The sequence below is a fragment of the Solanum verrucosum genome, unplaced genomic scaffold (assembly GCF_900185275.1).
Source record: "Solanum verrucosum unplaced genomic scaffold, falcon-dt-bn FXZP01000208.1, whole genome shotgun sequence".
Taxonomy (NCBI): Eukaryota; Viridiplantae; Streptophyta; class Magnoliopsida; order Solanales; family Solanaceae; genus Solanum; species Solanum verrucosum.
The window spans coordinates 3,331,523-3,345,841 of NW_026020329.1; the positions used below are offsets into that span (position 1 = coordinate 3,331,523).

The 14,319-nt window shown below is 33.8% G+C and overlaps 2 protein-coding genes across 2 annotated transcripts in view; one reads left to right on the forward strand and one right to left on the reverse strand.

The window, feature by feature from the left end:
• The first annotated feature begins 2,866 nt into the window (after positions 1 to 2,866).
• LOC125836010 (pectin acetylesterase 8-like) lies at positions 2,867 to 5,762 on the forward strand. The gene is made up of 12 exons (XM_049515103.1): positions 2,867 to 3,026; positions 3,464 to 3,546; positions 3,747 to 3,873; positions 4,096 to 4,175; positions 4,256 to 4,342; positions 4,536 to 4,660; positions 4,753 to 4,816; positions 4,938 to 4,991; positions 5,077 to 5,154; positions 5,237 to 5,315; positions 5,394 to 5,533; positions 5,679 to 5,762. Exons 1-12 carry the CDS (start codon positions 2,867 to 2,869, stop codon positions 5,760 to 5,762), a joined length of 1,161 nt encoding a protein of 386 aa, XP_049371060.1.
• Positions 5,763 to 5,956: 194 nt separating this feature from the next.
• Positions 5,957 to 14,319, reverse strand: part of LOC125835990 (uncharacterized) — a 154,656-nt gene continuing 146,293 nt past the window's right edge. The window contains exon 2 of the mRNA XM_049515083.1: positions 5,957 to 7,571. Within this exon, the coding sequence (XP_049371040.1) occupies positions 5,957 to 7,555 (1,599 nt within the window). The 5' untranslated portion in view covers positions 7,556 to 7,571. The remainder of the gene's footprint in view (positions 7,572 to 14,319) is intronic.

Sequence of the window (14,319 nt, forward strand, 5' to 3'; positions counted from 1 at the left end):
ACTGTAAAGGTGTTTTAGATTGGGTCAAGTTTTTTTTAATACGGGTCGGGTAAAATAAATTAATAGTTGGTGAGTGGGTTTTTAAACTTTCAACAAAATAAAATAAAATTGAGACAATTGTTGAGATGTTGCCACGTGTTTCTCCGTTTGTTGTAAGGATATATATGACCCAAAAACATGACGGCAAGGGTATACACAGTCTCAAAGTATAACGAAGGGTATATACATACCATTTTTAAAAGTTTGGGGGTATATTTGTCGCTTTTCCCTAATTATAATTATAATTATAATAATTATTATTATTATAATAATAATAATAATAATAATTATTATTATTATTATTATTGTTATTATTGTTATTGTTATTGTTATTGTTGTTGTTGTTGTTGTTGTGACAACATTATTATGTGTCTGAAGGTAATATTTTTAGCGACGAGATGAAAATAGTGATAACATTATTATGTCTATGAAGGTGATATTTTTAGCGACGAGATGAAAGTTTTGGCTACAAATTTAAAATTGTCGCTTATTTATTTATTTAGCGATGAAACATTTTTTTGATATAGAAATTTGCCGCCTGGAATACAAGTAAAACTTAATACACTAATTTGGAAATCACTAAGGTTTTGGCTCATAATTTAACAAATTGATCAATTAGCCTGTTTGCTCAAACTCTTGGCACGTTAAAAATACTTATTTGTTTAAAAAAAGATATGTTTACCAAACTTTTAGAAGAAAATAAACTTTTATTCAAAAGCTTTTTTTGTTTTTTTTTTTTTTGAAAAGATACACTTTTAGAAGCATTTTAAAAAAATTAGTCAAACATTTATTGTTGCTCAAAATGTTTTTAAATTTATTCGTGAACATTTCTTGACCAATTCTATGAGGCTGCCTAGTTTTAAAAAAATTTCCATCACAGACAATTACAAATTAAATGTACTTTTTTACTTTTTTTTATAAACACTAAGCCAATAATTGGAGCTAGTATTAGATGGAAGCTTAAATATATTTTTCCTTCAATTGCTTCTCAAGTCTCACGGGATGCACTCATACATAAATTATTTTAGAAAAGTTAGGCAAAAGATTAATTCTGTTTAGGCTCTAAACTAGTACAAGGTACATTGTATACTATAATAAACTAGATAATACAATATCCTAACATCATACCACAATATTTAATAACAATTACTACTACTTTGGTCTCAATTTATGTGACACGCTTTTTTTTAATCAGCAAAAAAGAATGATATATTTTCTTTTACAAATATTTAATTACACTATTAATATTTTACCTATGTTCGGCTCCACTTATTTGACAAAAAAGTCTACAAAATCGTACTTTCCTATTTAAAAATTCATTTACTTTTAGGGAAGTCTTGTAACAACCCAAAATTTTCATATATTTCTTAGGCGGAATGACTTGAGAGACCCTTATACTTGATTTGAATTGTCACCTAGATCCTTCTACTCATAACTTTACCAAGTGAATCTTAAAGTTATTAAAACACATTATTTTAAATCCCTTTGACTATTAATCAAAGTTGCATGATATTTATTTAGCTGAATCATATGAAATGCATGAATACATTCGTTTAAAAGCGAGTGTAGACAATAATTTTAATTTAAAATATTAAAATTAAAAAGAAAAAAATATAACAATCAAAATAAAAGAGAAAGCATCCCATCCCCATCTACCATTATGAATCAGCAGAGTCATAGATGAATTATTATTTTGCAAAAGTTAGGCAATAGACTTGTGATTAGGCTCTAAACTACAAGGTACACTGTACATACACTGTATGATCATTGCTTTCAATTAGTTACCATATATATATATATATATATATGGCAAATTGACAAACACCTTCGTTGGGAATATTTTCATTTTGAAGAAATTTAAATATATATATATATATATATATATATATATATATATATATGGCAAATTGACAAACACCTTCGTTGGGAATATTTTCATTTTGAAGAAATTTAAATGATATAAAAACCTCTCAGCCTTTTTAAGAACGGAGCAAAATATTTTCTAAAAAATGTTAGTCTATTTTTTCATGTTTCAACACTATCGGAGACCTTTTCTCTAACAGAAAAATAAGTTCCTTAAAAATTATTATATATTTAGTAAAAAGTGAGAAAAATTAGGTTTATCAAGTGACATTCCATACGAATTATCTAAATACTCATCATCCACCCAACAGTTGCGTAGCCACATGTACTTAAGGGGGACATCCCTTTGTCGAAAAATTATATTGTATAGTTAGGTAAAAATCATATTTTATATTTCATATTGACATTCCTTAACTTCTTCGTGAATTTAGTTCTTTATATTTTGACATTCCTTAATAAAAATCTTGGCTCCACTACTGCCACCCCACCCCCAGCCCTTGCCCGCCACTCCACACTGTATAACTCACTATGTTAACCTTAATAGTATTTGACTAGATTATATACAAATTCTTTTGAAATAATATTTTTTATTTATTTACCAAATATCAGAAAATAAGTAAACACCCATCCAAAAAAAGAAATCCTTCAAACCAAACACACCCTATGTAAATAAATTAGTCATTCCCTACGTTATAGCAATTGCATTATTACACCATGTGGTGGGATTGCCTAACTTTGTAAGCATGCCAATATATAGAGACGATAGTGTACATTCTTATTGGCAAATGTGAGTTCATTTTAAGACATAAAAAGGTATACATATATTTTTTTTTAAAATTGTCATATTTTTCAAAATAGTGGTAGAATTTTGCCAACATATGCTCTTATTATATAGTGTTGAATATTATTCAACTTGTTAATTTCCCTAACACAGTTGACTTTTTTTATGTTCTCAGTTGGGACAATGGTGGCAACAAGATCCTTCAAACTTGTTTTGTTACTCCTTTGTTCATTGACCTTTTTATTAGCAGAAAGTACACCTAATCAACAAAAGGACACATATAATTATGATGAATACTTTGTTGAGAAAACAATCCTTAAGAATGCTGTGTCTAAAGGAGCAGGTAAAATCCTTCACTTATACAACTCAAAGCCGAGGTGAAGTCAAAATTTTAAATTTATGACTGTTTTAAATTTTATAACCATAATTTCAAGTGTTAATAATTGAGTTCTTAACTTAATATTTACATATTTAATAAACTTCTTAATATAAATGCACTATTTAAGTTCGGAATTCTGTTTACTCACTTTAAATTGAGTATTCCTTCCCCTCCCTTTCCTACTAGGATTGGAATTTTTTTATTTTACATATCCAAACGATTGAATATATATATGTCTATTGACTTATTTTAGATCATAATTTTTTAAAAGAAAATAACTTGGTGCTCAATCAAAGGATATCACATAAAATAAATAATATAGAAGAAAATAATATTCTCCAAACCTACCTATATCCTATTTTAAAAGTGTCTTCTAGTGTTGTAACCTCATTTAGATGCAGTTTGCTTGGATGGAAGCCCACCAGCATACTACATGGATAGAGGATTTGAAGAAGGTGCTCAAAGCTGGATGATTCACCTCTCTGTAAGTTTCGGAGGATTAATGATTGTCTATTTATTAACTTAGTCTATTTTAACAACATAATTCAAGACGTTAAAATGAAATTTGTCTAAATTATATATAAATATTCTTTGTGATAGTACGTACGTACCAAAATCAAACACCAGAAATAACATTTTTTGTCACACCCTAGAATTTGTGCATTTTTTGTTTGTTATTTTTAGGGAGGAGGATGGTGTAGAGACGTGAGAGAGTGCCAAAATCGTTCAACTACTTCTTTTGGTTCTTCAAAACATATGCCTCCATTCAAATTTAGAGGTCACTTTAGCAACAATAAAAATGCTAATCCAGGTAATTAAACACCAATTTTATTTTATTTTATTATCTGTGCTATTTTTGGTTACAAAATTAGAAGGAATTAATTAATCACTAACAGCCACTTATATTAATGTGATTATAAGTCTTCCACTTAATAGGTGTAAGTTCGATTCTCACTATCGGAAGATATTTTAATTTATATTTGTGGTTAATTTTGCAGAACAATTAATAACCTTTACAATGCAAAACATGCAGATTTGTTCAACTGGAACAAAGTTATGGTTGCATATTGTGATGGAGGAGCATTCACTGGAGATGTTGAAACAGTTGATCCTGTATGTTATTATAAAGCAACATTATCTTATAATTTTATTCATATTAATTATCATATAGTTTTATTTTTTTGTCTTTCTAGGCTACCAACCTTTACTTTAGAGGTGCAAGGATTTTTTCTGCAGTGATGGAGGATTTGTTATCAAAAGGATTAAAGGATGCCAAAAATGTATGTCAACTTACTTTACTTAATTATTATACAAAGTATAAATAACTCTGTCGCTGAACTCTTGAAAATATCAATAAATATATGTCAAATACTCTGTAAATATGCATTTTGGAGAATCCGAGCAACATAGGTAAAAAAAATATTGTGTCTAGACATACTAATAAGTCGATGTTTAATTTTATTGTACTACTAGGCCCTTCTTATTGGAAGTTCTGCTGGCGCATATCCAGCAATGTTATATTGTGATCGCTTCAGCAAACTATTGCCTAATACTCCTAGAATAAAATGCTTGACCGATAGTGGTTATTTCATTGATGTGTAAGACATTTTTATCGTGTTATATGATCAATTTTTGAAGAACGATTCATATGTTTATGAATTACATTATACAATTTGTTCTTTTATTTCAGCAACAAGAATCTTCAGAAGGGAAAAGGCTTCGAAACAATCTATAAAGCACTTGTTACATTACATGTACATAATCTCCTTTCGTATTTCTTCTTGTTTCATTTTATATTACTCAAACAGACAATTCTCGTGACTAAAGGTGTCAAATGAACGAGTCAAAAATAAATTGATGAGTTCATATATGCAGGGGTCTGCCAAAGCACTACCAAAATCCTGCACTTCAAGAATGAAGCCAGAATTGGTACAAATTGTTACTTGATTAATTTTTATTCTTGTGGATTAATGTTGATAATATTACTGAAAATTATTGCGATACATTTTTCCAGTGTTTCTTTCCACAAAACATGCAACAATATATCAAAACGCCACTTTATACAATCATGTCACCATTCGATATAGTTCAGGTAATTATATTATATACACTTGTCATGTTTTTTTCTCCGAGAGTCAAACTACATGAATTTTGACCAATAAATTGTATTGCAGGTTGGAACTTCATTGGGTGATTATTACAATGCCATTAAACAGAATAATTGCTCTGCTAATCAAAAGAAAAACCTTAGAGGTCAGATTAATTTTTTTTTTATTTTTTCCCAAAGTACAAATTTGTAATTTTCTAATTATTTGAATTATTTTATTCCAGAACTTAGAATGGAGTTGTTAAGTAAATTGCCCAATGCAAGTGACACAAAATCAAGAGGAGGTTTTATTGACTCTCAATTTCATCATACTAGACTTCAGAATTACTGGAAGCCACAGAATGTCAGTGTGGTGAATAATGTGGTATGACATTATTTAGTCTGTCGTCTCAAAAAAGATGCCATGTTTTAAAAAAATAACTCAACTTTCAAAAGCATCTTTTTTTCATAAACTTTGTGTCTAGTCTAATGGTGCCACGTAACGCTTATTAATGAAGGCTTTTATGCAGACAATGATAAAGGCATTTGGAGATTGGTACTTTGACAGGCAGTATTATTATCTCATAGACAAGCATGACTTGCCAATCCCATAAAATAAGCTCCTTGGATCATGCTGCTGGGGTTACTTAAACACATGAAAACTGCAAAATGGCATGTAATATATTAAAAAGTTGTGAAATAAAGCATATGTTAATTATTCAAGTACTTGATACATGTATTTTGCAGCAAGTTTCTAATATATATAATAGATAACAAATTCAACAGATGTTCTTACAATACATTACTACTAGGAGTGGTCTTCCTCTATTTTAATACTTTTCAGTCTTTCAGAAGCTAAAACAAACATAGTATCATAAGAGTCAGTTTCTCTATTAAGTGCACAATGGACATGAACCACTTCATCGAGGTCGAAATTGTAGTACATGAAGCTCTCTTTTGAGTTTAACTCGCTGGAACAGCCACTGCATTTGATAACTGCCATCTCACCATCATATGGATACGAATAGAGAAGTTTATAAGAAACTTTCTTGTTTGTGCCAAGGGTAAATGTCATGGGAGCACCAGCACAGCAACGATGGAGACTGAATTTACAAGTAGAGCAACGGTATTTTGCACCTTCTTCATGACCACAAGCTCTGCATTTGGACTTTGGGGGATCGTTATAGCTAGCGAGTATGAGGGGGTGATTTGGGTGAAAATGGTGTTGTATCCTTCGCGGAAGAGGGAAACAAGTCTCGTCGATGAAATAATTGCATAGCTGGCAAATGTAACCGGATAAAGCCTGGTTTGAACACATGCAGCAATTCATGATTGACGCCTTATTCGTTTGTTTAATTGCTTTCAACGGGTGGCGGTGGCTGAAGTGTATAACTTCTCCTAGCTTTTCGAGTTTCTGTTGTTGGCCAGAACAACTTTTTTGGAGGAGCAAGGATTTCTGGACTTCAGATAGGAAACTTTGATCCCCTATAACTCCAACCTCTTCTTCAGCAGCACACTCGAAATGACAGATGTAATCAAACTCGCGATTATAGAAAAGCCAAGCGGATTGCCTATTCATAACTTGGTTACAAATACAACATAACAGGGTTGCCCCTTCACTTTTTAGTGGAAAGGAAGTGAAGAGATCAAGAGGGTATTTTACCTTATGGATCAATTTCGTCGTCACAGAAGCACATTCAAGATGAAGATCAAATTTACACAAATCACAATGATAGTAAAATGAAAACAATGAGTTGTCATAACCACATGCCACACAACAGAATTCACTTTCCACTTTCGAATGCCAAAGAGCGATTGAAGGAATGGGAAGAAGAGTGATTGAGTGCATAGGATGAAAATCATGTCGAATTCTTTTAGGAATGTTAGAACATACCTCATGGAGAAAGTAACGACAACAATCGCAGCCATAAGCTACCCCGGAAATTATAATAGTACACATGTTGCATCTTATAACGTCTGTTCCTTTAAGATGAAATCTTAGCAAAGGATGTCTGTGGCTGAAATGCACCAGATCACCATCACGAAGACGAGGAGGCATTTTTGACACACAAATTTCCTCTTCCTTATCAATCAATTTAGAACAGCTTGTTATTTCTGTTTGTATCTTTTTGTGCCTCAGCCTAAATCTGTACAGAACAGCTTGTTTGCCTTTTGCTTCATCCAACTGATCTGAAGCATCTGATTTTTCGTTCGTAACGATTTCTATCTCTCTTTTTTTGGGCTGAGACATATGTTGAGGATGATGAATTAGCAATTGAAGAATAAATTTGAGCAGACAATAAACCAGAACAATAGTTGGCAGCAATATAGAAAGGCCCTGTAAATAACTGAATTCCAAATTGTTATCATCAAATTGTAAACATAGCATCTTCTTGTCGTCCGGCATCAATTGATATTACTAGCTACTTGATTATTTTTCTTTAAGACTTGATTATAATCTTTGAAATAGCATACGACAAGTGAAATTATTGAAAAAGCAAAAAGCTAAAGAAGCCAAAAAGTCAAAAGTGAAAAAGGCAAAAAAGTAGAGAAACAAAGAAAGATTCTTGTTCTACAGTAGCTTGCCTTTTGGAAAGAAAATAAGTTGTTTATCTTTGTTTTAATAGGATGTCAATTCCAAATTCTACTATACAATTTTGTTTTGAAAATGAATAGTTTTTACCTTTTCCTCTCTTGTGTTTCAATAATTCATAGGCCAAAATGACATTTTAGATGAAGCCTTGGGTTTTCTAGTAAATTTCTCATATAGTAACTAAGTAAAAGAAAAGTGGATAATTTGTATACACCTTAGATCAAATATGAACTCTAAGATTAACTTAAAATAAACACTCTAGCTATATTTGAACTCAGGTCTCACAAGTGGATTCTCTAACTTGTACCAATAGCACAACGGCACTCCTATGATTTTCATGGGTGCACTTTTAATTATATCTTAGTTTTTGTCAGTTTCTCAAGATAGATATACATACATATACATGATATTTTTTGAAGTTAATGGGTGCACGTGCACCCCCACCTAGAGGGGTGGACCCGCCTCTGTCCGTAATCATCAACCAACAACACTAACCACCATCATAATCATCACTATCATTACCATTGTCAACCACCACTTCTTGGAGCAATAATACAATGATACATTGACATAATTATTAAAAATGAAACGCTCCAAAGTATGAGGTTGAATCACTATTTTACTCCTCCATTAAATTATAAAATAATTAAATACAAATATTTCAATTACATAATAACATAATTTGAAGTTTAACAACTGCACTTTAATACTTTTGTTATGACATTAAAATTCTCTTAGTTATTACACTACGGAATGTTAGTACATTCAATTACAATGAAAATAAAATGGCTAAATGCTTTATTGTTTGTTAAAATAATACTACATCTTGTAACACCCCAGAATTTTTTTTAGCTAAGACTTGAATCATCCTTCGTTGTGAGTAGGATTTTATCAAAGAATTTAAAATTTCTTAAGTATTAAGGTCAGGTCACTAGATGTAGCACCTTGAGTTCCAAAAAGAACTAAATTTGGAAATAGCAAAATCTGAAGTTTTGCAAGTTATGAGTTTTGGGTCAACTTCAAACGACCATAACTCTTAGTACATGATGAGTTAGGCGGGCTACAAGATAACTAATGAAAGGTCTTTGAATTATCTTTCCAACGCCACTGAGTTTGCTAAGTTTCAAGTTCGTATGAGTGAGATATTCCCTTTTGAAGTTAGGCTGTCCGGTTAAGGCAAGTTACCCGAAAATAGTAAGGGGTATTTTGGTCTTTTCCAAACCCAATTAGATTTAATTCATTTTTAGTATGTTTTTAAGGATCTAATCCGATTAGGTTCAGCTTTATAATCCTAATATACGCCTAGGGTTTTAGTTGAGAGTTCAAGAAGAGAAAAGAAGAGAAAAGAGGAAAGGATCAAGGCGTTCGTCGAGGTTCGTGAGTTTTGTTGCGAATTTTCGCCATGAGTTTGATTCCTAAGAGGTATGTAAGTTTCCATAGTGTTGGGTTTGTTCACCCACATGCCAATCATGTTAATTTCAGCGTTAAATTCGTTCTAGAAAGTTGAAGGTTTGATGTTCTTGATATGTGTTCTTGAATTTACTTTCGTTCTTGAATTGGGCTGAGATTGAGGAGTTCTTGAGATTATTGCATCGATTTATGGAGTTGTTTTGATTTATATTCTAGTGTACATGTATTGGGTATTTGAATCTAAAGAGAAGTTGAGCAAAAGAATCAAATTTAGACGAATTGGGGTTAGAAAACGAAGAAGGAAAAAGTCGGGCGAATATGGCAACCCAATCCGCGTCGCGGACCTGCCTTCCCATTTCATAAAAACTTTCTTCGCGTCACGGAGTGGTCACCGACCCCTCTGCCTCAAAAGTTATTTCGCGACCAAATATTAAAATGCATCTCCGCGTCGCAGACTTGCTTCCAGACAATGATTTCTTGATCTTTTCTCAGGTTTAACTATCTAAAATCACCTCTAAACATCACAAGATCTTTCATATCACAAATGACAACCTTGAATTCATAAATCAAATTCAAGGTAGAGTTGAGAGTCAAGTTTGAGAGTTCTTTCAAACATTTTTGAGAAAGTCCTTTTGAGTCTTTTTGAGGAGTCTTCTACAATTTCTAATAACTTGTTTCAAGACTCAAGCAAGTGAGTATGAGAGTGAGGAGAATGTATTCATAAGTCTACTTGATCATCGTGAGATCCTTCATGTCATGAACCATAACACTTGAATTCATAATTCACATTCAAGAGAGAGTTAAGAATAGAGTTCAAGAAAGTCTTTGAGTTCAATTGTGAAGCCTTTGAGATCAACTATCGATTTTGAGCTAAGTTTTGAGGAAGTAAGTATGAGAATGAGAAGAATCCTATACATGAGTTCCATACTGTTATGTAGACCCTTGGGCCGAGTCGTTCATGCTCATAAATTACGCATGAACTCCATACATTGAGTGTCTTCGAGAGGAGTAGCATCTTCGAGTTCTAAGTCATTGAGCATTGAGTCCTAATTCTTTGAGATTTTATTCCTAATCATGGACCATTTACATATTATCCATGGGGTCCATGAGTTGAGTTGTTCATGCCCATAATTCCGCAGGAACCCTACGAGTTGAACATTCTTGAGATGAGTATGTCACGCTCGGAGCCTACACTCCAGACGTGGCTGGCACTCGAGAACCATTGATGGCCCCAAGCGAACCCTTGGCCTGGCATACTTACTCAGCGGAAGGCTCTAAGCATTATTACAATGATCAAATGCACTTACTCAATGGTTTAGTAAAATAATTTAGAATGTTTAAAAGTCAACATTCAACTTGGCCAAAATGGCAACTCAAGTCTTAACATATGAAATGACAATGTAAAGACAGCTAAACTACTAACTATCTATGAAACCTCTAAAACAAAAAGGGATGTCGGGACAAGACCCCCGATCATCCTAACAATGAAATACTGAAAGCAAATGATAAAAAGAGTCCTCCGGAATGCAAGGAAGCTCGCCAACTGACTCTAACTGCTCAACTAGATCAACGAGGCGCTGGATGCTGATCATGGTTACCTGCGTCTACATTATCATAAGATGCAGGCCAACTGGCATCAGTACATTGAATGTACGAGTATGCGAGTTGTAATGCTAAACATAACTTAAGCTTAAAAAGAATTTGAAAGAAACACTTACGTTGGCCTTACTCAACTCCTGAATAACTTAACTCAATATAAAGCAATAAAACACATGCAATACATATAAAGCCTTTAAAACAACAGAAAACAACTTAATTCGTTAAAGAAAATGCAATAACAAACTCAAATTTACTCATATAATAAACTAATATAGTTTCTATGGGAGTTTCTCTAACCGACAATCACCACTATGATCCTAAATGGTGATACAACGTCTTGCCCATGCTGCCAGTACTGTCCTATACTTTGCCGTCATATAGAACGCCTTAACTAAGTGGATCCTCTCGTCTATGCTAAAAGCATCTTAATGTGTCATATAAAAAGTATGATCCTTTACTACCCATGATGGCTACACAGTTTATGGAGACTTGAGTTAATATGAACTCGCATCCTCATATCAGTGCTCAATACTACTCGCAAAATATACTTAACTCATATGATTTAAAATCAAAACTTCTTTCTTTGGTTTGAGATAATTACTCAAAACTTTAGCTTAAAAGCTCTCTTGGAAAGCGATGTTACCCTTTCTTGTTCAAATGTGAAAACATATTAAACTCTTGGGAATACTTAGTTCCCTTATAGATTTTTGAGAAATGAACTCAACTCTTTACTCTTTGATTAACTTGAAACTTAAGTCTTAAAACAAAGTTAAAACGTTTGTGAAAGACTTTTGAAAACTTTATAAACTTCTCTTGACTTGCTTCTTTACTTCTAGACTTGACTCTTAAGTTTCCTTGAATTGAATTATGGATTCAAGGTTCATGATCTCATGTTTAGGGATGATTTCATGATGTTTAGATGTACCTAAGAGTGTTGGAATCAACTAAGAAACATAGGTACATTGCTAAGGAACAAGTATGAAAAGATGGGGGACGAATGGGGAGAACTGGCGTTCTTGGCGCTCTAAGAGGCGCGGGGCGCCAGCCCTCAAAATTCAAAGACTGGTCTGGGGCGCGCTGGCTGGCGCGACACCCCAAGGGTGAAAATCCAGAAACCCTTTTGGGGCGCGCTGGCTAGCGCGACTCCCCACCCTTTTCCCAGCTGTTTTACAATTTTTCTTGCTCGTTTTTCATCTCTAAACCCTCTAAACTTCAATGGTTCTTTTCACAAATATTTAGAATCGACTAAACCATCCAAATACATCAGATTCTACTTGAAATCACAACTAATTACATGAATTAGAATCAAACAATTCCTCAACAATTTCAACGAATCAAGAATTCAAAGGAACTTCAACAAACCCATCAAGAATTCAATTTCTAAACTTTCAAAGACTCAATTCACTGAAATAAAACATGATTTGGCGCGTGGGTGAATTGAACCAATGCTATGTGACATACCTTGTAGGGATCACCCCTTGACGAAATCCACAAGCTTAACTCGAACGTTCTTAACGATTTCTCCTTTGTCCTCTTTTCTCTTTTCTCCAAGCCCTAGCGTGAACTTCAAATTTTATAAACTGACTAAAATCTGAATTTACCCCAATTAAACTCCTAAAAATGAATTATAACAATTGGGTAAGGAAAAGACTAAATTACCCTTCCAAAATCCGAATTGGACTTTCCTTATCCGAACAACCCAACTTCCAAAGGGAATATCTCACTCATAAGAACTCGGAATCACGCAAACTCGGCGGCGTTGGAAAGATTATTCCAAGATATTTCGTACCATATCTGGAAGTACACCTAACTCATCCTGAGCTAGGAGTTATGGCCATTTGAAGTTGATCAAAACTCAACTTATTCTAACTTAACAAAATTTCCAGATTTTCATTCTTTCCAAAAACGACTATTTCCAATTATTTACTCCTTCCTAGTTATTTCAATTTATGAGATGTTACAATATCTCCCCCTTGGGAACATTCGTCCTTGAATGAGATTACTCTTACTAGGCTAAAGGTGTAACATATAACATTTAGCTCAAACACCCAACAAGCAAAGCAATTTCAACATGTTAACTTATAAATGAAAGAGTCCTAAGAATATAATTAGTACCTTGGTCTGGAACTTCTACGGTTTCAAAGAGATGTGGATATCTCTTCTTCATATCCTCCTCGGCTTCCCAAGTAGCTTCCTCAACAAATTGGTTCCTCCAAAGGACTTTGACTGATGCTACTTCTTTTGTTCTCAACTTGCGAACTTGGCGATCTAAAATCTGAACAGGATCTCCTCATAAGACAAGATATCCTTAATCCCAATATCTTCGGCTGGTATGATCAATGAAGGATCACCCATGCATTTCTTCAACATAGAGATGTGAAGTACCAGATGAACCGCTGCTAACTCTTGTGGTAGCTCCAATTCATAAGCTACTTTGCCAATCCTCTTGACTATTCAATAAGGTTCAATATACCGAGGACTAAGTTTCCCCTTCTTACCAAATCTCGCAATGCCCTTCATGGGTGAAACTTTCAAATACACCCAATCGTCTACTTCAAACTATAATTCCCTTCTCCTAACATCAATGTAGGATTTCTGACGACTCTGTGCGTTTTCAACCTCTCTTGAATCACTTTCACCTTCTCCATAACTTGATGAACTAAATCTGGTCCTATCTGCCCTGCTTCACCAACTTCAAACCATCCAATAGGAGATCTGCATCTTCTCCCATAAAGAGCTTCATAAGGAGCCATTTGGATGCTAGAGTGGTAATTATTGTTGTAAGCAAATTCGATGAGGGGTAGATGATCATGCCAATTACCTTTGAAGTCAATCACACAAGCCTTCAACATATCCTCTAAGGTCTGAATAGTGCGCTCTGTTTGCCCATCAGTCTGAGGATGAAATACGGTACTTAAGTTCACATTTGAACCCAAGCCTCTTTTGAATGACTTCCAAAACTATGCAGTAAATTGCGCACCTCTGTCTGAAATAATGGAGATCGGAACCCCATGAAGTCTTACCACCTCTTGAAGATACAACTTAGCATAATCTTCTGCTGATTTTGTCATTCTGTAGACAATCACCTAAATAGAATCATGCTGCCTGCGAGACCTTGGTAAACCTGTGATGAAATCCATATTATTCATGTCCCACTTCCATTTCGGAAGTTCTATATTCTGGACCAAATCACTGGGCCTTTGATGCTCAACGTTAACTTGTTGGCAATTCGGACACTTAGCAACAAATTCTGCAATGCCCTTTTTTCATGCTGCTCCACCAATAGAGTTCTCTCAAATCGCAATACATATTTGTGGAACCCGGATGAATGGAATATCTGGAGCTATGAGCTTCCTCCATGATCCTCTCTTGGAGTCCATCCACCATTCGTACACATAATCTACCTTGATATCTTAATACACCACCTCCCCCTTGTTCAAAAGCTAATACTTTTTTATTATGAATATTTGCCTTCAATTCGAGCAAAATAGGATCTTTCTCTTGGTTTGCTTTCACTCCTGACACTAATGAAGATTCAGCCCCATTCATTACCACTACTCCTCCTTCTG